The 26,087-nt window shown below is 30.2% G+C and overlaps 1 protein-coding gene across 1 annotated transcript in view; it reads right to left on the reverse strand.

Moving 5' to 3' along the window:
* Nucleotides 1–2,510: 2,510 nt before the first annotated feature.
* LOC111054306 (putative uncharacterized protein DDB_G0282133) overlaps nucleotides 2,511–26,087 on the reverse strand; it is a 100,759-nt gene continuing 77,182 nt past the window's right edge. Inside the window, exons 3-5 of the mRNA XM_039431393.1 lie at nucleotides 8,234–10,397; nucleotides 4,974–5,102; nucleotides 2,511–2,937 (exon numbers count right to left, since the gene is read on the reverse strand). Coding sequence (XP_039287327.1) covers nucleotides 8,240–10,397 — 2,158 coding nt within the window. The 3' untranslated portion in view covers nucleotides 2,511–2,937; nucleotides 4,974–5,102; nucleotides 8,234–8,239. The remainder of the gene's footprint in view (nucleotides 2,938–4,973; nucleotides 5,103–8,233; nucleotides 10,398–26,087) is intronic.

Genomic DNA, 26,087 nt, shown 5'->3' on the forward strand with positions numbered 1-26,087 from the left:
TGTGATGTTGTTTACAATTTCGTTCTCATTTCAGAGCCATTAATATCATTATAGAACACACTATTAATTGACATAATGATTAGATTAAAATATACATTACAATTTAACTAATCATTGTGATTTTAAGAAAATTAGGTTGCAACAGCAAGGAAACTCAAACACAGGAGCATTAAAAATTAAAGTTAAGCATAGGAGATCAGAATAATAGTGGATGAAGTTATAATTTTTTTTGTCAAAGATTTACCTTCAAACTCATAGGCTTGAAATTTATAAAATTCCTAAATACAAAATATTATTATCAATTGTATTACTTATGCTTTATATTGAGTTACACTTAGCAAGATTTATAACATATATTGTAAAGGTGGGGAAAAGTATTAATTAACTACATTAGGATATCTATTTAATACCTTGATTTTTTAGCCATAGTTTAAAAAATGTTGACATGAAATCTAAAAAGAAATCTTGCCCCCGCAAAAAATATTGATGGCGCAAATTGCGCCATGCCCCCCCCCTTCTGGGCACCCCTGCAATGGATAATCTCGGATTGTGAAATTTCATTTCAAATACCCGTCTACATTAAGTGTGAAAAGATTGCATTTGATTTGTTTATTGATTTGATTTAGATTTGTTGTAAAACAAATTGATAACAATTGAATCTCAAATAAAATTAAATCTTTTCACACATTTTGGCTACACACAGTCCGACCCTTAGAAAGCAAGTGCCCTTGATGGTGTCAGGCTGATGAAGCTCGTCCTCAGGAGTGAAATGCATACCCCATCTCATCCCAAGTCAGCAGTGTTATTCAAATTTTTACAAAGATACACAGTGTCTAAGCTACAAGAAAGTTATTATATAGTGTTTCGTCATGGAAAACAACATCAATGAATTTTTTCAACTCCTCATGTTTACGACGAGTAACAAACTAAAATTTTTGCGAAACATGAGTACCATGACCACTCATCACAGACTTGCTTTTTTAATTCTGATACCGAATTCAATCTCTTTAAAACCTACTCAAGTGTTTGAAACAATTCGATTAATGATAAAAGAACAAAAGAAAAACAGATTCCATTAAAACTTGTTTCTTTATACCAATTATTGGTTAGATTCATTTGTTTATTGTTTCACCTTATGATTGATTGAGGATGAACAAGAATTCTCAAGACTTTGGATTTTGGTTAGCCAAATTTTCCAGTTTACTGCAGTTTCCGTCCAATCCAACTGCCGGACAGATAACATTATTCCTGTGCCAAAAAGGGCGGAAGGGCGGCCATTCAGGAAAAATTCTTGGGAGAGGTAGGCTTTTGACACTGCAAAGTTTCGGAGGGGCAAAAAGAAAAAACCCAAGAGACTAGAGATGGGTGAAACTCCAAGCACAAATGTTGGTCAAGAGGCTGAGTGGAGGGTGGCCAGGTGCCCTAGATGCAATTTGGCGACTCCTTTTGCGGAAGGACCTACAAAGAAGGCCAAGAGTGGAACTTACATGGGTCACGAGGACCAATCAGTCTGAAGAGACTGCCAAACATATCATACTGGATTGCGAGAGACTAGAGGCAAGGAGTAGAAATCTGTTTGGCTGCAAGCAACCAGCAGGTGATGAATGGGATGCTAGTATAGGGAAAAACTCCTGGATCTTGTAAAGGACACAGGTATTGGTTTGCCTAAAGTACTTGCGACACAATCAGCTCCGGTTGACGTGTGGGGTTCTTTTGAACCTTTAATTCGTCCCTCCAATTCAAGGGACGGATTCAAGGATCCAAAGGTTCAAAAGAGGTGTTGAGTGCGGGAAACGGTCGGGAAGGCTGCAATAGCCCCGCGTAAAGGTATAAGGTAAGGAATTAGTCCCTTCAAACATAACGTAAGATAACATAAAACATAACATCAGTAATTTCAAGTATCTGCCACATCAAATTTATTTGTTCAACACTATCTGAATAACATTGAGCAATTATTATCCAAATAGTTAAGATCTCCAAAAATTAATCTTATTTATAATGAGCTAGAATGCAGACTATATCAGAATGAGATAAATTCAAGCAATAGTTGAAAAATGTTATGTTTTTCTTTTCTCAATCATGTGAATATCAACGTATTTTTTTGAGAAAGCGTTGATAGAAACGTAAAGGGGGTGGAGGTTAACTAGAGGTAATGCTATTGTCATACTTGAGATTTTCATGAAAATCCATGAAAAACATGAGATAAATTTGGAATACTTTAGTTTTAAATTATTGTTCTTGTAGATAATCCAACCAATATTAAAAATTTGCCAAGCAAATGACTCAAAAGAAAAGATATCAACGTACCGGTGTCAAGAAGATTTATTCAGGAGGAATGGTTGAAAAATTATGAAATCTAAAGGATGTCTCATGAAAACTCTAAGACATTCGATTAAACACATCTTATCAACTTATCTCCTTGGACACAGTCTTGAATCAAAGTTTTAGTTGAATTACAACCAATAGATTCTAATCATAGTGAGGAGAATGAAGTTTGAAAAGCCAGCAAAGAATTGTATCAAAATTTGTTTATAATGGAACAATAACATTTATTATGAATTATAATGAATCAAAATAACAGAAATAACTATAACAAAATATAACTATAAAATGTCTATTGAATGGTAACTCATTTGTTGGCCCACTATTCGTTCTTGTTTCTTGGTAACGTCAGTATTTATCATCACCTTGTGAAAAACGTAATTGATCAGATCAATCAGTTGGATAATAAATGATGCAACGATATCGTATCATGGATTATCCTGGAACTGTCTTTCATAAAAATACGTATTGCCATAAAAAGAATTACTAAATGAACATGGGAATGTTTTGTTCCATTCCTCAATCTCAATAATATTGCAGGGAATCCAACAAATTTTAACCATGATTTAAAGTGTATTTTGATTTTCCAGTTCCAGGGATAGTTGAGCAGGAATTCTGAAAAAAATGGAAAATAATGATTCATGAGTTATTCAAACAAGTGTAGCTCATTATATTCTTTTAAAATAATATAATAATATTTTAAATAGTATTATAAAATAATAAATAATAATATTCTATGAAATACTAATATAAAGTGATCAAATATTGGACCATACTATTCCAATATTGCTTCATGAATTGTTAAACTCACTCTATTTCTCTCCAGATTTACTACTCAGTCTAGCAGTAGGATCTGGTACTGGAATGGAAGTGTTCAGATATAAATTTGGGAGAACTTGAATGATTTTTTAATTAGCTACTCTTTCATCAACTACCGTACTTCTTGAGAAAAAAATCTGCTGGAGTACCTTATTTTTTGTGTAGTACAAAACAAGACTAAAAATGAAAAAAATGTTATTCAATATAACCCTAATATGAGTAATATAATTTCAATAAACAGTTGTAAATATTAGTAATTATTATAATTTGAATAAAAGGCTTGATTTTTTTTCTGAGAACTATTCCGAGTGAAATATCACAAATTGTCATCTAACAATATTAATAATATAGCTGTAGAATTTATCCAATGCTCTGTAAATTGTCTATATTCTTTATGGAGCTCTCTCAATAGAAAATATTGACATTAACTTTATCGAGTTATTTGTTTGGATTACGATATTGAAATTTCTTAGAAGTCCATGTTATTTCTTAGTAGTGAAGAATTATTTTCATATATCCTCAAATAGCTCAGCTACCGGCAGCTGGAGGGATACTATCGCACTGTTGTAATATTCAAATAAAATATTTAAATAAATTTATTTTGTAACAAGAATCAGCCATCAGCCAATTAAACTAACTGTACTGGTATGTAAATAAGCCTAAATTTTTTGCAATAATATCAACTTCCAATTGCACAGTAACAATGAACTATAATAATATGTTTCCCTTCGGCTATGTGCAATTAAAATATGAATTCTGTTAATAGGAAATGAACTTAACAAAAAAGTTTTTTTTAGTTGTGGAATATAAAGCTGCGAAGAATGTCTAAGCTTTTTTATAAGCATAGTCCCAAGAAAAGATGGCAGTCAGGCTAGATGTTAAATTGACGTCGTGGAGCTGTTTTAATGTACCGTAGGTAACGATAGAACTAATAAGATTCGTGGAGTAAATTGAGTAATTAAAATACTATGGATCAATAACCTTCAAATGTATACACAATATTCTCAATATGTCGATTGAAAATGTCACTGTAGATACAATCTACATTGATATTTTCAAATAACCCAATGAAAGTATATTGTGAATTCATTTACCGTATTTAAAAATATGAATTGAATAGAAGCTTCTTTATTTATCATCATTTTTCCGCATCAACTTTTCCAATTTATACCTCCAATGTTCAAACTTTTCTACTTGACTTGAAGTATATGGAATATATCGATATTTTTGATAGTTGAAAGACGAAACTTTAGATTCATATAAAAAACATAATTAAGTTTTGGATATAATGGTAGTATATTATGATTTTGATAACGGCTAAGGAATGAAATAGAATTGTGATTGATTTGTAGCTAATATAAATTTGCAAAATTGAATGAAGTAGAAAAATATTAGATTTATTTATTATATGCTTTATGAATTATGCTAGTTATTTGAAGGTTAGAGCATTCAAAATTATTAATGTGAAGCTCTTGTTTCTATAATGAATGCTTGCACTAGTCTTATTGTGTTGGAACTTAGACTAATATTATTAGGTATTGCATTAAATTTGCTTTCAGCAGTAGCCTATATAAATAGGTATAGATCAAAAGTACAGTGTTGTGAATTGAGATTGGTGATAATGGAATCAATTTAACTGTGAATAAAGTATCAAAGATGAATTGTTTAGCGTTTAACAAAATTTCAAACATGAAATTAGTTTTTCATTCAAATGAGGATTTTATCTAGGAAATTGATAATCACTAATGTATCGAAGCTATCTCAGAAAAGATGGAAGATTTTGTTAATTTTCTCTTCACTTTCTGTTCTACAATAAATAAATTGAACATTACCTGCTGGAGATCATAATCGATGTGTCATCTCGCGGACATCTCCTCTTTGATGCGGCGTCATCGAAATGCATGATGCCGATTGAGCAGTTTTCTACCTCAATCCAGCACATGGGGCCAGTCGGTGGCCTACTGTAAATGGAAATAGACATGTGAATCATCATGAGGTAGCCTAATATGTGAAACAAATAGAGCATGCAATGCTTATAATTTTTCTAGAAACATGTAATTTATTATATAATTAGACTAGCCGTCAGGCTCGCTTCGCTCGCCATATCCGTGGCTCCGCCCCCTGGACCCCCGACTGGATCGTCTAAAAATGAGATCAGCGGGATCGCTTCGCTCACCTGCATTTTTCATTTGAGCATGCTTCATTCCATCAGAAAGTCAAAGTACTTCCTCGCTCGATTCAATCACCGATTAATTTCAATTATTTAGTGCAGGGTGGAAACCTTCGTTAGAATATTATGAGAATTATTGTACTCCAGTCTAGCCTTTAAAATTAGAAATAGGAATGACGAGAAGAATTTACAAATCATTCATTATCCAACAACTCTCGAATATGAATTTTCCTGAGAAATGAGGAAGTAAGTTATGCATTGAAAACTCTATGAGAAACTGGCGAAAATAAAATACACCTTGAACGAACTCTAATGATATAAATAACCTAAGGGTGTTCTTATATGTTAAACCATTTGAAGTACTCAATTTAAAATTGTTTTATCTAACATGCAAAGGCTAAGAGTCCCAGCCCAATGCTGTATTATCTGAGAACTGAGAAAACGCAAAAAACCGCTAATTTTGGGCGTAGGCTATCTTTGGCGTTATTTCAAATTCCTACTAATACAACATTATTACACCCCAGCTGAGCTTCTGTAGTAAATTTGAAGATTTTCGGTTATTTGTTCTCGATAAAGCTGAGAAAGCGCAAAAAAATGCTGGAAAACCGCAGATTTTGGGCGTATGTTTAGCGTTATTTCAAATTCCTTCTAACACAACATTATATTTGTCATACTTAAACCACTGCAGCTGTTTTCCATGCATTAAATCAAGCCGGTAAACACCTGTTTCCAGAACAAGAAACCATGTGATTTTCATTACAGCATACTATACTGTAAAGAGATCATATGTTTTCTTTACAGTCGAGTATGTTTCCTATTTATATTTCTATAGTTAATATAGTCCTATGTTAAAATTATAATAGCTCAAGTAATTTAAGAACCCATCTAAGAAGTATCAAGTTATAAGAACTAATCTGAAATCTTATAATATTCTCCTTTATTATTTTATTTGAGCTCGATGGACCTGCCTGTTATGAACTAGGCGCTACGGGCTAGGTCATGTTTATAAAATGCAGTAACTCGAGCATAAGCAAGTAATAGTTTCTGTTTCTCAGCAATATTATTCTTTCTCAGATAAATATGACAAAAAATATTGTACGTAACTTGTACGGTAACGTATTTACCGCATTCTTATGATGATTCTGCCCTCAACTACGTTTCAGGCAGAAACAATCATACTTATGCGGTAAATTACCGTTACCGGACTTGTGACGTAAAGTACTATAAACCCTAGCTTAGCTTCTGTACTAAATTTGAACAATTTCTGTTCATTTGTTCTCGATAAAGCTGAGAAAACACTAAAAAAACGCTGGAAAAACGCAGATTTTGGGCTTATCTTTGGAAATTTTTCCAAATCCGTTCTCAGTGCGCCTCTAAAGGGCCGTTTTTGAACGTTTTGGTCCGGTAGATTTTCAGCTCTATGAGTGAGTGAGTAAGTCAGTCAGTCAGTGAGTGAGTAAGTCAATGAGTGAGTGTCATTTCGCTTTTATATAAATATATAGTTGAAAATATTGATAGTAAGAGCAAAGAGAAAAGAATACGGGTTGGTCTTTCGAAGAGAAAAGGATCTCTCTTATTTAGAGAAGAGGATATTCGTTTGTCTCTGGTGAGAGTATCCTTAGTAAGTTATTCAGTAGGACTAAAACTTTTTTTATGAAGACCATTATCATTATCATAATTTACTAAATTCCACAGAAATAAAGATTCAAATAAAATTTCTGAATAGATTAAACTGATTTATCTAAGATTACTTGATTATAATTCTGATTTAAATTAAAGACTAAAGTAATGAATGGGAATGTAGGTACTGCAATGAAAATATAATAATAATTTATCCAATAAGAATAATTCAATTTTGAGATTTGATTCTTACCACAAATAAAAAAGGAAAGTGATATTTAAGAAATAGCTGCATTCATTTGTCTAATATAAATTTTAACATAAAAACAAGCGGAATTCATATAATTCTAATGAAAAATATACTTGAAATTGAGTCAACATTATTAAAGGCTTAATTTTTTTCGATTGATCAATGATAAAACTTTCAAATGTTGAGAATTGAACTTTCTAATCAATGCTGAATTATAACTGAATCATAACTTTGTGAATAATTATATAACTGGGTAGGTAATTATTCATAAAAAAGAATTATAGTACCCTTTTTCGAAATTAATAAAATAATAATTGTATTAATAATACAAATTATAAATAATTGTATAATATAACTAATATTGTATACTATATTTGTTATAATTTGTATTTTTAATTTACTGTTTTATTAAATTGAAAAAAGGGTAGGCCTACTGTGATTCTATCTTATAAATAAATAAGTAGGTAATATGAATTCATACATTTTAAAAACTATGTAGTTTTATAGGTGTTGAGAAGGTATAGGTAGTTAATTTATTTTTTGGAAAATTCAATATTACACAACTATTTAATAGAGTATTGATTAAAGATTGAGAAGAAATAATATTATCAGTATTCATTAAATTAATCGCTTATATTATACCAGTAGTATTTATTGAATTCATATATTTATTTAACTGTACTGATTTCATGTTTATAGTTTTTTAACAGCATTCAAATATTTTATTATTTATAATTTATTCGCATATTCATATTAATTCGAATGTAATAGTAACATACAGTGACAAACAAAAAAAAACATGTAAAAAGACTAAACTATTGAAAAAATAATCGAGAAATGAAACAGCAAAGAAATACATCTCCAATCAACAATGATGAAGTATATAAATCATCCCATATATTGTGTTAAATACAGAATATTGTAATGAATGAATCATGTATTTCTATTTCTGTGAATGGATTCGTAATAGCTTATTCAATAGGGGAAGAATAATTTATGCTATACAGTAGATAAAAAATAATGTTTATGAGGATACAGATTCATTAACTTACCATAACTTATGTTCCCAGACTTTTCTTGAACGATTGATGGTTGAATGGAATATGACCATAGCTGTTGTACCATTGGTGTTCCTCTTGTGGTGGATGCAACATAGTTATGTTGGTCTTTTCTGGAATAATGTATCTTATATTCACTTTTGTTGTGTTACTTGGATAAAAGTTGTACCCCAATTTATTTCTCTGCATCACTGCTGAGCCATAATTATCATTGTAGAAATCCTGCTCTACTTCTGCTGATTCACTAGACTGTTGTTTTGGTGTGTAAAATGTGTTTGGGAAGTTGTAGTTTGCTTCAGACTTATCAGTCTCCATTTCATATGAGTAGGGTAATTTGTCAGGGTCTTCATAGCTGTTCTCCTGTACAATTTTCTTCAATTTTGACTTGCTTCTATTCTTAACACTATCGTAGTAATCCTGTAAATAACTATGGTAATCGGTGAGATCAAAAGGGTCTTTCAGTGTGATATCATCATAGATGAACTCTTTGCTCTTGGTCATTTTATTCTCCTTACTATCTCTGTAATCATCAAGAAATTCAAACGATTTTTCTGGCTCTTCATTGAATGCTGTATATTCATAATCTTTGTTCTTATTTTTCTTCTTGGGCATTTTCCTGTGCTCACTAGACACAACACTACCCTCATCAAACTGATCAGCTCCAGTACCGAAATTGAACTCATTACTGTTGAAGCTGATGTCATCAAAGTTTGCAAAAGAATCTGCACTGATAGGCTCATCTTTATAATCAACAGAGGTCTCAAACCGACTAGGCTTGGAAATTCTGGAATTCCTTGCAGATGGATACTTGACATACTGTGGATCCAGTTGTGTACCTCCAGTCAACATATTAACTTCTTTGACCATGGCTAGAGCATCGTTTATGTCATTGATATCACTGTCAGTATTTGCGCCAGTATCAATAGCAATGTTTGGAGGAACTGGCCTGCCATGCATTTCTGTTGCTGCATACTGGTACTGATGTCCACGTATATAATATTTGTGCTTGAGATGTCCGTTGTGTTTATGCTTATGTCCCTGTTTCCCTCGGTGCTTATGAGAGTGTTGATTGTTCCCATTATGACCATGTTTATGATGGAGATGACCGTTGTGCTTATGATTATGTTTGGTTTTGCCATGATGTCCATGCTTGTGGTGCAGTTTACCCTTGTGCTTGTGACCATGTTTGAAGTTGCCCTTATGCTTGTGACCATGGTGGTGCTTACCTTTGTGCTTGTGTGAATGCTTGGTGTGTCCATGATGTTTGTGCTTATTATAGGAGTGGCCTTGATGCTTGTGCTTGTGGTTGGCTTTGAAGTGATGGCCGTGTGCATGCTTGGCTGACACCATGTGCTTGTGCTCATGGGATGCTTGGAACTCGTGTCCATGAGCATGTCTGCCATAGGCGTCATGGTGGTGGCCATGTTTACCATGTCCCTTGTGCTTATGACTGTGGTGTGCCTTTCCCTTGTGCTTGTGTTTGTGTTTATGATGTCCTTTGTGCTTGTGTTTGTGTCCATGATGACCGTGATGTTTATGCTTGTGCTTATGTTTTCCCTTATGCTTATGTTTGTGCTTATGATGACCATGATGCTTATGTTTATTTTTCAGGTGTCCATAATGCTTATGCTTATGCTTATGTTTACCCTTGTGCTTGTGCTTATGCTTGTGTTTACCCTTGTGCTTGTGTTTATGTTTCACTTTGCCCTTATGTTTATGCTTATGCTTATGATGACCATGATGCTTATGTTTGTGTTTTTGATGTCCCTTATGTTTATGTTTATGACTCTGGTGACCTTTGTGCTTGTGTGTATGCTTCTCATGACCCTTATGCTTATGTTTGTGTTTCAATTTACCCTTATGCTTATGCTTATGTTTGTGTTTACCCTTATGTTTGTGTTTATGCTTATGTTTTCCTTTGTGCTTATGTTTATGTTTGTGCTTCCCTTTGTGTTTGTGCTTATGCTTATAGCCACCCTTATGTTTATGTATATGTTTGACTTTTCCTTTGTGGTGGTGATGATGAATTACTTTTTTCTTATGCTTTTTCTTATGTTTGTGGCTGAAAAAGTTCGGTCTTTTCTTCACGTAAACTGTGTGAACATGTTTTCGTGGTTGTCTCATTGGTTGTGGCATGTAGTATACGACTCTCCTCCCCCTGAAAACATAAAAAACTGTCAGTATCTTCTCCAGTATAATCTTCTTTTCTGAGAAGATGTGTTGTCAATATTTTTTGTTTTATTGAAATCTACAAATTAGTCTCTTTATGTCACTAATCTTAGATTAATCTTTCTACATTTTGAATACTGTAGTCTATATTTGAGCAGAATTGAACCCATCAGTTCGAAAAAACTACTAAATGTTACATTCTACAAGAACAAAAATCACAACAAAACTCAGTTCATTGAATAATATAGAATGAGAGTTTTGGTATTCCTGACAAAAAAAAATTATCACTGAAATAAACAAAATATAATCAATTAATGAAAAATATATTTGACTTATAAGTATCATTTTAACATTGTACTGTTATTGAGGAATTCATCATGGTTTGAGGCCAAATCCCATTTGATGATGCAAGGTTTTCTAAAAAAAACAAGTCATCCCATAACTTATATCTCTTGTAATAATATTTGTGATGATTGATATTATAATTTTTAACATAGCAAATCAATAATTCAATGCTTTATCTTCTTCTGTTGTACTTTACTCCAGTCAAGTTTCTACTTGTGTATATGGGTCTAATGATGAGTGATATTAAAGCCTATCCAGAGCTGGAAATATCAATACTTCTTAGCACTAGTAACCAAATATAGTAAGTACCGTACGGTTTTTATTATTTTGAAAAAAAATTAATAATCAAGAGGATTTGAATGATAACTTTTTTCTATAATTTTGTCCACAAAAAATAAATAATATGTTATCTTTGATTATTATTACCCAAGTTTGTATTGCTAATCTCCCTTCCTTCCCAAATGTTCATTTCATAACAAAAATGTTATTTTTCAGAATTAAAATACCTGAAAACTTGGTTTTATCCAAAACGGTAACTGAAGCTTATTTGAGTAACAGAAAAATTGAGATTATTAGTAGGCCTATATACTGGTATATAGAGAAGTAGATACATCTATTGATAATTAGGGTATATTTCATACAAAGATAAATCCAACATAATAAAATATAATATGTTACTTCTCCCTAATATCATTGATGCATTTTTTTTCAAATTACTACTGGTACTCATTCATTTACATAATCGACAATATTTTTGTTGTTGATAAAATCCACAACCCATCTTAATCATACAAATGAATGTATTCTTGAAAATAATTATCTTTATAGTCTATTTTCAATTCAAAAAGTAATATGAAATGTTCATAATATACATACCCATAAAATGTTCATAAAAACAGTGATCAAAATGATCCACTGAACACTTAGGCGGGCTACACACTGGTGTCGTAGACATGACGTCTACGACAAATCTCTTGTCCGAGACATGTCGCATATGAAACCAACCTGTGTTGTAAAATCAGAGCTTACTCACTGCTTGCGTCAGTTGTTCGAGGCACCGTCTGGTGTCGCACGGAACCGGTTAGGCGGTTCCATGCGACACATGTCGCGCGAGACATCACTCCACGCATGCGCTCTAGCCACTGTCTACTGCCAGCAACACAAAGAAGACATTCCTTCTTCTCTGTGCCAGCACTGAGAACTCTGTCACTGCACATGCTCAGTCTGTAATACAGCTTTGTAACAACCGAAAATCACAAGACATGTGACAAGCGACAGAGACATGCAAAAGACATGCATGTCTCATGAAATTTGATAAGACACGACACGCGTCTTGAGATGCGTGTCTTGCGACACCAGTGTGTAGCCCATCTAATTGTTATTTTATTTTATTGAATCTGAGACATTAAGACAATTCAAGACTTCCAGACAATTCTGTTTAAATTATTATTGAAATGATACCTAGATTTATTTATTCTGTTAGTTCTAGTGATATCAGGGCCGGCCCCAGGGGTGGGCGGACCGGACCAAGGTATATAAAAAATACAGGTCATGACACAATCCCATGATGCATTGAAAAATCGCCATTTTATAGGGTTCAAGTTCACCAATTTTCAAATTTATCAGCTGTTATCATTATAGATAGAACAACATGATTTATATTTGTATATTATATTGTTCAATGGATATTGCTTCGCTTTGAACAGTAGACCTCACACAGTATTCTCATCCACAAGTACCTGATTGAAACTATTGACCCTATGGGAATACAGCAAAAGACTGATGAATGATTCTATAGTCTGATTTCCACTCTAATATTGGCGCATGAAGGAGGCTCATTTTTCCTTTTATATTATCCTTGAAATGCAAAATTTCCAAAAACCTGGTATATACGTTGACGCACAATTAAAAAAGGTACATACCTGTCAACTTTCATTAAAACCTATTACCGCGGTTCGCCGTAAATGTGCAACATATAAAAATTTAAACATTCAAACATTTAAACATTTAAACATTTAAACATTTAAAAATTTGAACATTTAAACATTTAAACATTTAAACATTTAAACATTCAAACATTTAAACATTTAAACATATAAACATTTGAACATTTAAACATTTAAACATTTAAACATTTGAACATTTGAACATTCAAAAACTGAAACATTTAAACATTAAACATTAAACATTTAAACATTTAAACATTTAAACATTTAAACATTTAAACATTTAACATTTAAACATTTAAACATTTAAACATTTAAACATTTAAACATTTAAACATTTAAACATTTAAAATTTAAACATTTAAACAGTTAAACATTTAAACATTTAAAATTTAAACATTTAAACATTTAAACATTTAAACATTAAACATTTAAACATTTAAACATTTAAACATTTAAACATTTAAACATTCAAACATTTAAACATTTAGACATTTAAACATTTAAACATTTAAACATTTGAACATTTGAACATTTAAACATTTAATCATTCAAACATCTAAACATTCAAACATTTAAACATTCAAACATTTAAACATTTAAACATTTAACATTCAAACATTTAAATATTTAAACATTTGAACATTTAAACATTTGAACATTTAAACATTTAAACATTTAAACATTTAAACATTAAACATTTAAACATTTAAACATTTAAACATTTGAACATTTAAACATTTAAACATTTGAACATTTAAACATTTAAACATTTAAACATTTAAACATTTAAACATTTAAACATTTAAACATTTAAACATTTAAACATTTAAACATTAAACATTTAAACATTTAAACATTTAAACATTTAACATTTAAACATTTAAACATTTAACATTTAAACATTTAAACATTAACATTTAAACATTTAAACTTAAACATTTAAACATTTAAACATTTAAACATTTAAACATTTAAACACATTTAAACATTAAACATTTAAACATTTAAACATTTAAACATTTAAACATTAAACATTTAAGCATTTAAGCATTTGAACATTTAAACATTTAAACATTTAAACACTTAAGCATTTGAACATTTAACATTTAAACATTTAAACATTTAAACATTTGAACATTTAAACATTTAAACATTTAAACATTTGAACATTTAATCATTTAAAACATTTAAACATTTAAACATTTAAACATTTAAACATTTAAACATTTAAACATTTAAACATTAAACTTTAAACATTTAAACATTTAAAATTTAAACATTTAAACATTTAACATTTAACATTTAAACATTTAAACATTTAAACATTTAAACATTTAAACATTTAAACATTTAAACATTTAAACATTTAAACATTTAAACATTTAAACATTTAAACATTTAAACATTTAAACATTTAAACATTTAAACATTTAAACATTTAAACATTTAAACATTCAAACATTTAAACATTTAAACTGTAATATTACATTTTTTCTTGATTAAAATCGAATCTTCAATTCGAGATCTATAAAACTTGATAGTAAATATCAGAATAATCGATATGCGGACAACTTTTTAACTGAGAATTTATCGTAAATAATTGTGTTGCACATTCTATGGTATCACCGAAACTGAGTTAACAGAATCAACAGATAAATAGATCATGTTAAATATAGAGGATATATAAATTTAAAATAACAGTTTCAAAATAAAGTTTTATTGAGAACAAATGTAAAATGTAAATTCTAAACTTGTGATTTGTAATTTCTTGGAATTTTTTATCGATGACGTGTTCATAGCGTTGACACTGGTTTTGAGGTGGGGCTTCGCTCTGTACTTGTTAGGTCCTCTCTCTAAAAATGGCTATGTGTTCTAATTTTGTGTTCTCTGAATATTTTTCTGTTTAATTGAATTTTTAATGTTTTAAATTTGAGTTTTGAACAGTTTTATGGTGTTCTAATTTTGTATGAATTGTTTTGTGTGTCTACAAGCCTATAGCCATTGTTTTCCAACTATATAAATGGATAAGTATTTAGCTTGTAATGATGCTAGATGCTTAAGTGTGTAAGGTATTGTTTTGTGTATTTGTGTTGTATATTGCCAAAATTCTTCTGAAGATTATAAGTTGGTTTGCTCTGAAAACTGGATTTCTCATTCATAAGCAATAGATCCGTTCATAGTTTATCAAGAATCTACCATTTTGGAGCCGATAACTTCCTTTAGGTTAATAGGTGTGAAATGCTATCCAACCTATTTAGGAGAAATTTGTAGCACGGCAAATGGTATGCCCTGGTGTGGGACTCAATTACAAAATATATCCCTGGTTATGAAAATTATTAGTAGGCTGATGTCTTGATAGGTTATGAATGGTACCTATATGCTGCTGAATAGGAGGTCAGTTCTGGAGTGGTCAAGTTTTAATGAATAGATATCAGTGCATATTACAAAATGGCGAACATTAAAAATGATTTGAATCTTTTAGCATTTTTAACACAAAAGTTTGATGAGCAAAATGCTAGGTTTGATGAGCAAAATGCTAGACTTGATGAGCTAAATGCTAGGTTTGATAAGCAAAATGCTAAGATTGATAATTTGAAACAAGATCAAAGGGCTAGGTTTGATGATATAAAGCAAGAATGTACTAGTATAAGACTAGAGCAGGTTAGTATAAACCTTCTATCAAAATATACACATGAAACATTGATAGATAATCATGAAGATGAAAGCAAATTGAAGCAGGATGATAGTAGTGTTAAGTTACAAGATCAATTATTTCAAGTTTCAGATAATGTAGGCCTAGTTACTGTTATTGAAAAAGTAAATCCTAGTGAGATAGTGGAATTGAGTAATGTAGTAGGTAGGGAGTTGTCTTTATTGAAAGTCAACAGTAAAGAAAGTAGTATTGCCAAATTGAAAGTTAGGAAAACCGTCAATAAAGTGAATGCTTACATGAGACAGGTTTCTGTAGAGGTTAGGAACAATGTAAACAAAATGAATCTTGCTTTGTACCAAGTTGATGAATTCAACTTTCAACTAAACATTTAAACATTTAACATTTAACATTTAAACATTTAAACATTTAAACATTTAAACATTTAAACATTTAAACATTTAAACATTTAAACATTTAAACATTTAACATTTAACATTTAAACATTTAAACATTTAAACATTTAAACATTTAGACATTTAAACATTTAAACATTTAAACACTTAAGCATTTGAACATTTAAACATTTAAACATTTAAACATTTAACATTTGAACATTTAAACATTTAAACATTTAAACATTTGAACATTTAATCATTTAAACATTTAAACATTTAAACATTTAAACATTTAAACATTTAAACATTTAAACATTTAACATTTAAACATTTAAACATTTAAACATTTAAAATTTAAACATTCAAACATTTTAACATTTAACATTTAAACATTTAAACATTTAAACATTTAAACATTTAAACATTTAAACATTTAAACATTTAAACATTTAAACATTTAAACATTTAAACATTTAAACATTTAAACATTTAAACATTTAAACATTTAAACATTTAAACATTTAAACATTTAAACATTCAAACATTTAAACATTTAAACTGTAATATTACATTTTTTCTTGATTAAAATCGAATCTTCAATTCGAGATCTATAAAACTTGATAGTAAATATCAGAATAATCGATATGCGGACAACTTTTTAACTGAGAATTTATCGTAAATAATTGTGTTGCACATTCTATGGTATCACCGAAACTGAGTTAACAGAATCAACAGATAAATAGATCATGTTAAATATAGAGGATATATAAATTTAAAATAACAGTTTCAAAATAAAGTTTTATTGAGAACAAATGTAAAATGTAAATTCTAAACTTGTGATTTGTAATTTCTTGGAATTTTTTATCGATGACGTGTTCATAGCGTTGACACTGGTTTTGAGGTGGGGCTTCGCTCTGTACTTGTTAGGTCCTCTCTCTAAAAATGGCTATGTGTTCTAATTTTGTGTTCTCTGAATATTTTTCTGTTTAATTGAATTTTTAATGTTTTAAATTTGAGTTTTGAACAGTTTTATGGTGTTCTAATTTTGTATGAATTGTTTTGTGTGTCTACAAGCCTATAGCCATTGTTTTCCAACTATATAAATGGATAAGTATTTAGCTTGTAATGATGCTAGATGCTTAAGTGTGTAAGGTATTGTTTTGTGTATTTGTGTTGTATATTGCCAAAATTCTTCTGAAGATTATAAGTTGGTTTGCTCTGAAAACTGGATTTCTCATTCATAAGCAATAGATCCGTTCATAGTTTATCAAGAATCTACCATTTTGGAGCCGATAACTTCCTTTAGGTTAATAGGTGTGAAATGCTATCCAACCTATTTAGGAGAAATTTGTAGCACGGCAAATGGTATGCCCTGGTGTGGGACTCAAATTACAAAATATATCCCTGGTTATGAAAAATTATTAGTAGGCTGATGTCTTGATAGGTTATGAATGGTACCTATATGCTGCTGAATAGGAGGTCAGTTCTGGAGTGGTCAAGTTTTAATGAATAGATATCAGTGCATATTACAAAATGGCGAACATTAAAAATGATTTGAATCTTTTAGCATTTTTAACACAAAAGTTTGATGAGCAAAATGCTAGGTTTGATGAGCAAAATGCTAGACTTGATGAGCTAAATGCTAGGTTTGATAAGCAAAATGCTAAGATTGATAATTTGAAACAAGATCAAAGGGCTAGGTTTAAAAATTTAAACATTCAAACATTTAAACATTTAAACATTTAAACATTTAAACATTTAAACATTTAAACATTTAAACATTTAACATTTAAACATTTAAACATTTAAACATTTAAACATTTAAACATTTAAACATTTAAACATTTAAACATTTAAACATTTAACATTTTAACATTTAAACATCTAAACTTTTAAACATTTAAACATTTAAACTGTAATATTACATTTTTTTCTTGATTAAAATCGAATCTTCAATTCGAGATCTATAAAACTTGATAGTAAATATCAGAATAATCGATATGCGGACAGCTTTTTAACTGAGAATTTATCGTAAATAATTGTGTTGCACATTCTATGGTATCACCGAAACTGAGTTAACAGAATCAACAGATAAATAGATCATGTTAAATATAGAGGATATATAAATTTAAAATAACAGTTTCGAAATAAAGTTTTATTGAGAACAAATGTAAAATGTAAATTCTAAACTTGTGATTTGTAATTTCTTGGAATTTTTTATCGATGACGTGTTCATAGCGTTGACACTGGTTTTGAGGTGGGGCTTCGCTCTGTACTTGTTAGGTCCTCTCTCTAAAAATGGCTATGTGTTCTAATTTTGTGTTCTCTGAATATTTTTCTGTTTAATTGAATTTTTAATGTTTTAAATTTGAGTTTTGAACAGTTTTATGGTGTTCTAATTTTGTATGAATTGTTTTGTGTGTCTACAAGCCTATAGCCATTGTTTTCCAACTATATAAATGGATAAGTATTTAGCTTGTAATGATGCTAGATGCTTAAGTGTGTAAGGTATTGTTTTGTGTATTTGTGTTGTATATTGCCAAAACTCTTTTGAAGATTATAAGTTGGTTTGCTCTGAAAACTGGATTTCTCATTCATAAGCAATAGATCCGTTCATAGTTTATCAAGAATCTACCATTTTGGAGCCGATAACTTCCTTTAGGTTAATAGGTGTGAAATGCTATCCAACCTATTTAGGAGAAATTGGTAGCACGGCAAATGGTATGCCCTGGTGTGGGACTCAAATTACAAAATATATCCCTGGTTATGAAAAATTATTAGTAGGCTGATGTCTTGATAGGTTATGAACGGTACCTATGCTGCTGAATAGGAGGTCAGTTCTGGAGTGGTCAAGTTTTAATGAATAGATATCAGTGCATATTACAAAATGGCAAACATTAAAAATGATTTGAATCTTTTAGCATTCTTAACACAAAAGTTTGATGAGCAAAATGCTAGGTTTGATGAGCAAAATGCTAGACTTGATGAGCTAAATGCTAGGTTTGATAAGGAAAATGCTAAGATTGATAATTTGAAACAAGATCAAAGGGCTAGGTTTGATGATATAAAGCAAGAATGTACTAGTATAAGACTAGAGCAGGTTAGTATAAACCTTCTATCAAAATATACACATGAAACATTGATAGATAATCATGAAGATGAAAGCAAATTGAAGCAGGATGATAGTAGTGTTAAGTTACAAGATCAATTATTTGTCACCTGGTCATATGGGACATATATATGATTCATATATTTATCTCATATTGATCAGGATTATAGAGTTTTAATTTACGAAAAGTTTAATGAACGGTGTTTCTGCCTTTGAACAGTTTTGTCATCGACAGAAAGATTGTTTATTTCACTTGTTATCAAAATTATTGTAGCTTCTCTTTTGTTTTTCATAACAAACGTGTGCTCGCTTGTGCGACGGATAAAAATATGTATTTGAAATGGCTTCATGTTTGGCATTGACTGAGTTATATATTAATACCCAAAATTTTACTAGTGGTGTGTGTGAGCTCGTTCGATAGGACTGTGAGTAAAAGTCCGGCTGTTCTGGTGAAGGGGATAGATTTTGTTCTTGTTTTATAATACAGTTTTCCTGTCACAGTTCGGGCAGTTTAAAGAGAATTGTATTATTGAATAAGAAGGGATCTGAACCCACTTCATTAGATCAGTTTTTTATTTTTTCATTAATAATTAACGTCGCGTTCAACCAGTGGATGCCAAATTGGGGGCCATTATCATAAAGGTAGGTGACTACTGAGTCATTGTTTTAATTTTTCCATAACCACAACAAATTTAATCTTCACTAGCAGCCAAGCGAGTAGCCCTTGAAAAATTCATCTATTTATTGTTATTTCATAATTTCTAATTATAATACTAATTTTTGTACTAATAATTTATTGTTTTGTTTTAATTATCAAAACCAGTACGATCATTTCTTGTTTTTCATTTCCCCACCTTTACATAATTGGTGGAGGCTCAAGGGTTTTTAATCCAGCTTTAAAATTTGGACTTTTCCGGTTACCTCATTGAAGATTCAATTTTTGTGGTTGCATTTTTCATTATTAAATAATTATATGTTTTTATTTCAGTGAAATTATGGGTGAAGTAGTTGAGTTTAAACCTTACGGGGCTCTAGAAACGGGGCTACTAGTTAGTAGGATGAATTTCGAGGATTTATTGAATTTGTGGAACAATAATTGATTACTAATAATGGATTTTAACGGATGGAGAATGATGATTATAATTGAACAGATTAATTTTGAGATTCACGATTTTGGAAGATTTACGATTATTATTGATTTTGAGATTTTGAATTGCAAAAGCTATGACAATTGAAGATTTTGTACGATTGCAAGATTTATTATCAATTCTTATTAGAAAGAATTAGATATTTATGGTGAGATGAGAAATTAATGATTATTAAGATATGATTGAATAGGATAAATTTCTTATTATTGGAGAGATATCGATATTTGAGATATGGAGAATTAATGATTATTGAAACCAGATTAATTGGAAATTTATTATTTATTATTGAATAGAATTGGATTGGAACAGATTAACAATGGAAAAACTTAGACCGTTACTATTACCGAAATTTTTTGATGGAAAAGATGAAGAATTTGACATTGATGATTTTTTCAACTATTTTGAAAAGGTTGCCTTAGCGAACGGTTGGGATGAAAAAGATAATTTATTATACTTGCGGTTTTGTTTGAAAGGAAGTGCTGAGAAATATTTTGACGTTATTGAGAATGATTTGACTCGACAGGACAAATTTGAATATATGCCAGTGAAAGAAAAATTGGTTAATTTCTATCGATCTCCTCTCAAATTGTGGAAAAAAGAAAAGGAATTAGATACTTGTAGCATGGAATTTGAAGAAGATGGTAGAGATTTTGTAGCACGAGTCTTATCCCTATGTAGAAAAGTAGATTCGAATATGCATGAATCTCGGATTATCAGGATAATTTTAAGAGGTTTGTCTTCAAATATATTTGAAAGAATTATAATGTTATCAAATAGTACTATTGTAGAATTGTATAAAAATATTGAGAAATATGAATTATCGTGTCAGTATTTGAATGAGTGGAAATTTGGACAGGTGCAAGTAATTAATGATATTATGGAACCAGAATTTGAAGAACTATTGGAAATCGGAAATGAGTTTGAAAATGAGAATTGTTTAGAAAATGCTATTATCTGTGATGATTTTGATTCTTGTAATTATTATGTTTCAAATGAAGTGGATGTATATTGTCATGTTAGTAACTTCGAGATTGAAAATGGGTTGGATGAAGTTCTTATTTGTAATGATTGTGATTTGAATGAGGAAGATATAATTTACAAAGAGGATAAAGATAGGGAAATGATTAAGGAAGAGTTATCAGATTTATCGGAAAGTGATTTGGATTTCTCTTTTACGATTGATAACAGGCCGTTTGAACATTTTGTGAACTCTGGTATGCGTAATGATTGTGAATCTAGAGGAGTCAAGATGCATCAGAATGTTAGTCTCGTGAATAATAGGACTAATAGAAAAAGAAGACGTAAGAAATGTAAAGTTTGTGGTAAACATAATCATTTTACGCGGAATTGTTTTTACAACGTTAATTATGCTTATCGGGTTTATAAAAGGATGCATAGAATTTGTGAAAAAGAAGGCTATGATATTAGAGTGTGTTCTTTTGATGGCAGAAAGTTTTCGGAAAATGCTAGACGTAAGAAAGCATATTTTACTGATAGGACACAGGAGTTTAGTACTAGGCATATTGATGAAAATGTTTTAGACGGCGGTCCATCAAATATTGATAATTCAAGGAATGAATTAGGAGGTTGTATAGTCACTGAATCAGGTTCTACTTTGGAAGGTGTTAGGCACAATGGGATATATGTTAGAAGAAACTATTCTAATACTGATGATAAGAAATATTCAATCTCCCATAAACACGAGATTGATCTTGGAGATATTAAAATTAATTATAGCCAGAAATGTGGATCAGCAAATAATGGTGTTAAACGAAAAATTTCGGACTCATGTTCAGAGTTGAAAAGTGATGTAGATAATAAAAGTTTTGTTAACAAGATGAATGAATCAATTATTGATAAACAAGAACCAGGCCATGGAAATAGTATATTAAACCGATTACAGAAAAAATGTGAATCAGCGATTTGTGTGAACAGTGAAGGTGAAAATACAGAGTCAGATTTGAATTATTGTAATTATCCGAAAGATATGAAGAATAATAAAATTGAAACTGATGGAATTGTTATTAATGAGAGTTCGGTAGAGAAATATGATGACATAATTTTGAATAGTTTGGAAAGCGTGTCCCAGTTAAGCGTTAATAGCGATGAAATATTTATTGAAACAATAATTCTGGAGAGGTTTGAAAAACGAACTCAGACTCAGCAGACTCAGCGAAAGTATTACATGAGACAATATTGCTAGTAGAACGAGGCCTTTTAGCTGATTTGCAGTTGTCATTCAATGAAGAACGCTGAACTGTTTGGGCCTAATACATCATTTGATGTCAGATAAATTGAAAATAATCATTGTCCGATATGAAGAATGATTAATATTATGTTATGTGGAAATATTATGAGCTAAAAAGAATAATGATTAGAGTAGAATAAGATAATTAGAATACAATTTTTATTAGATTTTGATATTCTTACTAATAATGAACTTTTCAATTTTGGGATTTTATGATTTTTTCACTGAGCTTGTAGGTAGTGATAATTTCAATCGTTTATGTCCAATAAAATTTTCGATTAGGGCAGTAGTTTTCGAGTTAGGTATTTTTCAATAATTTTCAAAAATTTTCTTTTGGGGTTTTGTGATTTTTTTTCTTCATATAAAGTTTTGTTTTAGTATTTTGAAACATATTCTGGAAATTCAATGTAATTCACCGAACGAATCTGTTGTGAAGGAAGTTTTTCAAACGACGATTTTGATAGCGTTTGATATTGATTGACTCCTACTAAATTTTTGCTCTACTGGCTGCCAAGAGGCGAAATTATCGAAAAATTCAGAAATCTCCAGTTCATGGAAAACAATTTTGTGATTTTTCGATTTTTTTTTCGGGAATCTTATTTTTTAGGATGAGTACATTCAACTTTGTTCTGTGAAAAATTTTGTTTAGAGCAAAGGGTTTTGAGGTTTTTCATTTTATAGTTTTTGTTGGTGACCTTGTATTGTAGCAAAATTTTTTTTTTTGAATTTAAAGATGAATTTTAGGTCATTCGCTTGCATTTCTAAAATGGGATAGGATATGTGAAGTAGATATTTTTGAGATATTTGAGGGTTCGTGAGTTATTTCAATAGGTAGTAAATTTTCGGCTACAGTCAGACACGGATTTTGAATTTCGCGCGTTTCTGCTGAATAGTTATCTACTGATTTTGAATTTCGCGCGTTTCTGCTGAATGATTATCTACTGATTTTGAATTTCGCGCGTTTTTGCTAAATGGTTATCTGCTATTTTTGTATGGTTTATGTTGGGATTTCATTTTGGTTTCATGATATTTGATGGATAGTTGTATTCTACATATATTGGATTTTGGTTTTCAGTTATAAGTGGTATTCGTTTATTCCGATGAGTTCTTTTTTTTACGATTTATGATGATTACAAGGTATGCGGCGTATCTTGATTGTTAGTCTAGAAATTTCAGACAAATTCGGAAAAAGTCGATTTTCGAAAAAAATTTTATTGCAGTTTCATATTTTCTTAGCATAGATTTTAGCATTGCGATAATTATAATTTTGTTTAGGGCAAAGGGTTCTGAGATATTTCACTTTAGAATTTTGGCCCTTTGGATTTTATATTTCATTATATTAAGGTTATGAATAAGTTTTATTGAAATATTTTCAAGGGTTATTAAAGGTAGATATTTTGTTGATAGAATTCATGAATTAAATATTTGAATTTGTTGTCATAAGGTGTTGATAATTAAGGTTTAATGGTGATAGTCATTTTTTAAGTCGTATTTTTTTGAAGTCATGCGCTATATTAAAGTCCCTAAGAGAATTTTTGTAAATATTATTCGTAATTATTTATCATTTCATCATTTGTTTATCAGAATTGATTATAATATTTATGGATTTATCATCCAGTGGTTGAATAATAGGATTATATTTTATTTATTTGATCTGTTTTCGATGGGGTCTTATGATTAAGCCTATAATTATAAGTCCTCGTAAAATTTTATTAAAATATTATTACTGATTATTGTTGCTGGAGGTGAAGTCCATATTTTTCAATGGTAATATAGACCAAACTTATTGTTCATGGGTTATAATAAACGGTTATAGGGGAATTTTTTAGCTATGGATAGCAGAGTTTCAGTTTTATACGTTTATATCTTTGAATTGTATTTCGTTTTATAATTTTTTCTCAGTATAAAGTAATGATTACTATATTCTTGATTATATTTCATGATAATATTTGAGTTTCATTGTGTCATGGTTCTAATATTAATGGTTTTGAGTAGGAAAATTTTTCTTTTGGCACAATAGGTTGAGTTTAGGGCTTATTATTATGGTTGAGTTTTTATTTTCAGAAGTGATTTTTGGTAATCATTGTAGAACCATGTTTTACGATATAGAATCAGTTATTATAGAAGAGGGTTTATTATTCCATGGTTACATATTTATAATTTTAGGGTACAGTTACCTATGAAAATTGGTATTTGGCTGGGTTTACATTTAATTTCACAGTTGCATTATTGATTTTGTATTGATTTTACAGTTATGACTAACCATGTTATATTTCATAGTCATTATAATTATATCTTAGTTATTTCAAATTATGGTTATTCCAGGAAAATGAACAGGAAATATGGTTGATGGATAGTTTACCATTTTATGATAATCAAATGGTCATGTTTCATTCACATAATTACATATTCTGATTACATGTTACATTTTTGTAATATAACATTCTCACTGATATAACTTTTTTTTTTCTCGATAAATCATGGTACGTTTTAATATTTGGTGCCACGAAAAAGTACAGTAATGTAATTCATTGTTTTGTTATTTTATTTTTGCGTGACCTACGTTAAAGAAAGTGCAATTGTCACGTATTTTTGTTTAGTTGTCAATCTTGTTATTCATATCCAGGGCAAGGTCGTTCAATTGAGTGACAAACGTTATTATGATACTTTTAAACGTTCACTAATAGAAATTCATAATGAAGCTGTTATAAGACAATTATATTTTTGATGGATGAATATTTTATTCACTTTTATTTTGACTTGAATTTCTTTCTCAATAAAAATATAACTAGAGTATAAGTTTTTTATATTCTGATGATTTATTGTATGATTGTGATTTTGTTTTCATATGACTCATATATTGTTCTGATTTCAGAATTGTTCCAGTATATATATATATATATATATATATATATATATATATATATATATATATATATATATATTATAATATATATATATATATAGGCCTATGCACTTCTAATAAATTGTATCATTTCTAGGTTTCTGATTAATATATATGCTAACCAGCCAGTCCAGTTGTTAATTGTAATATTCACGTCGAGTTTATTAATATTATTGTAAACGTTTCTCTTGATTTTTTTTATTACGATTCATTTGCGGTTGCTTCAAAGTAGAGTTTTTTTTGTTTGTAAGAGGTTCTGTTACGCATAAACATGTCAATTATGGTACATTTTGCGTCATTTCTCATTCTCACGACTTTCACGGCGCAACTGGAGGCAGTCAGGGTCTTCGCGGGAGTTTTCTACAAGGAGCTACGTCACGCTGTAGCGTATGAATCATCGGTTCCACTAACATACGAGGTAGATTTCCCGGCAGCTCAGCTCGACATCTTGCAGGCGGAAAGGGTGTTCTGGCCTAACTGTCAACAAGAGGATTGCAGTTTAGCGGATGCTGTAGAAGTTTTGTATAATTCTACAAACGGAATTCTTCGCAACAGTCATGCTGCTTTCAACTCTTCAATTCGTTTGGGAACTCAAGCTTCACGAAAGACCAGAGCGATCGATGTTGTCGGCGATTTTCTTCATTTTTGCTGCGCAGTAGCGACGGATGGGGAACTTCATAAGCTGGAATTCAACGAAAAACATGTAGCTGATCACCTCAACGCATTCCAAGGGTTGGTTGCAGACGACCACAAAGATTTAATTCGGATTTCTCGCAACTTGAGGCAGTTTGCTGGAAATTTTTCTCAGCAATTTCACGATGCGTATAGCAAATTAACAGACAGTATGAGATTATTCGTACAACAGAATGTATCGGAGGAGAAAATACTGTTCACAAACCAGTTATTAACTTATATTTTTCACCTCTA

The sequence above is a fragment of the Nilaparvata lugens genome, chromosome 6 (genome assembly GCF_014356525.2).
Source record: "Nilaparvata lugens isolate BPH chromosome 6, ASM1435652v1, whole genome shotgun sequence".
NCBI classification, from domain to species: Eukaryota; Metazoa; Arthropoda; class Insecta; order Hemiptera; family Delphacidae; genus Nilaparvata; species Nilaparvata lugens.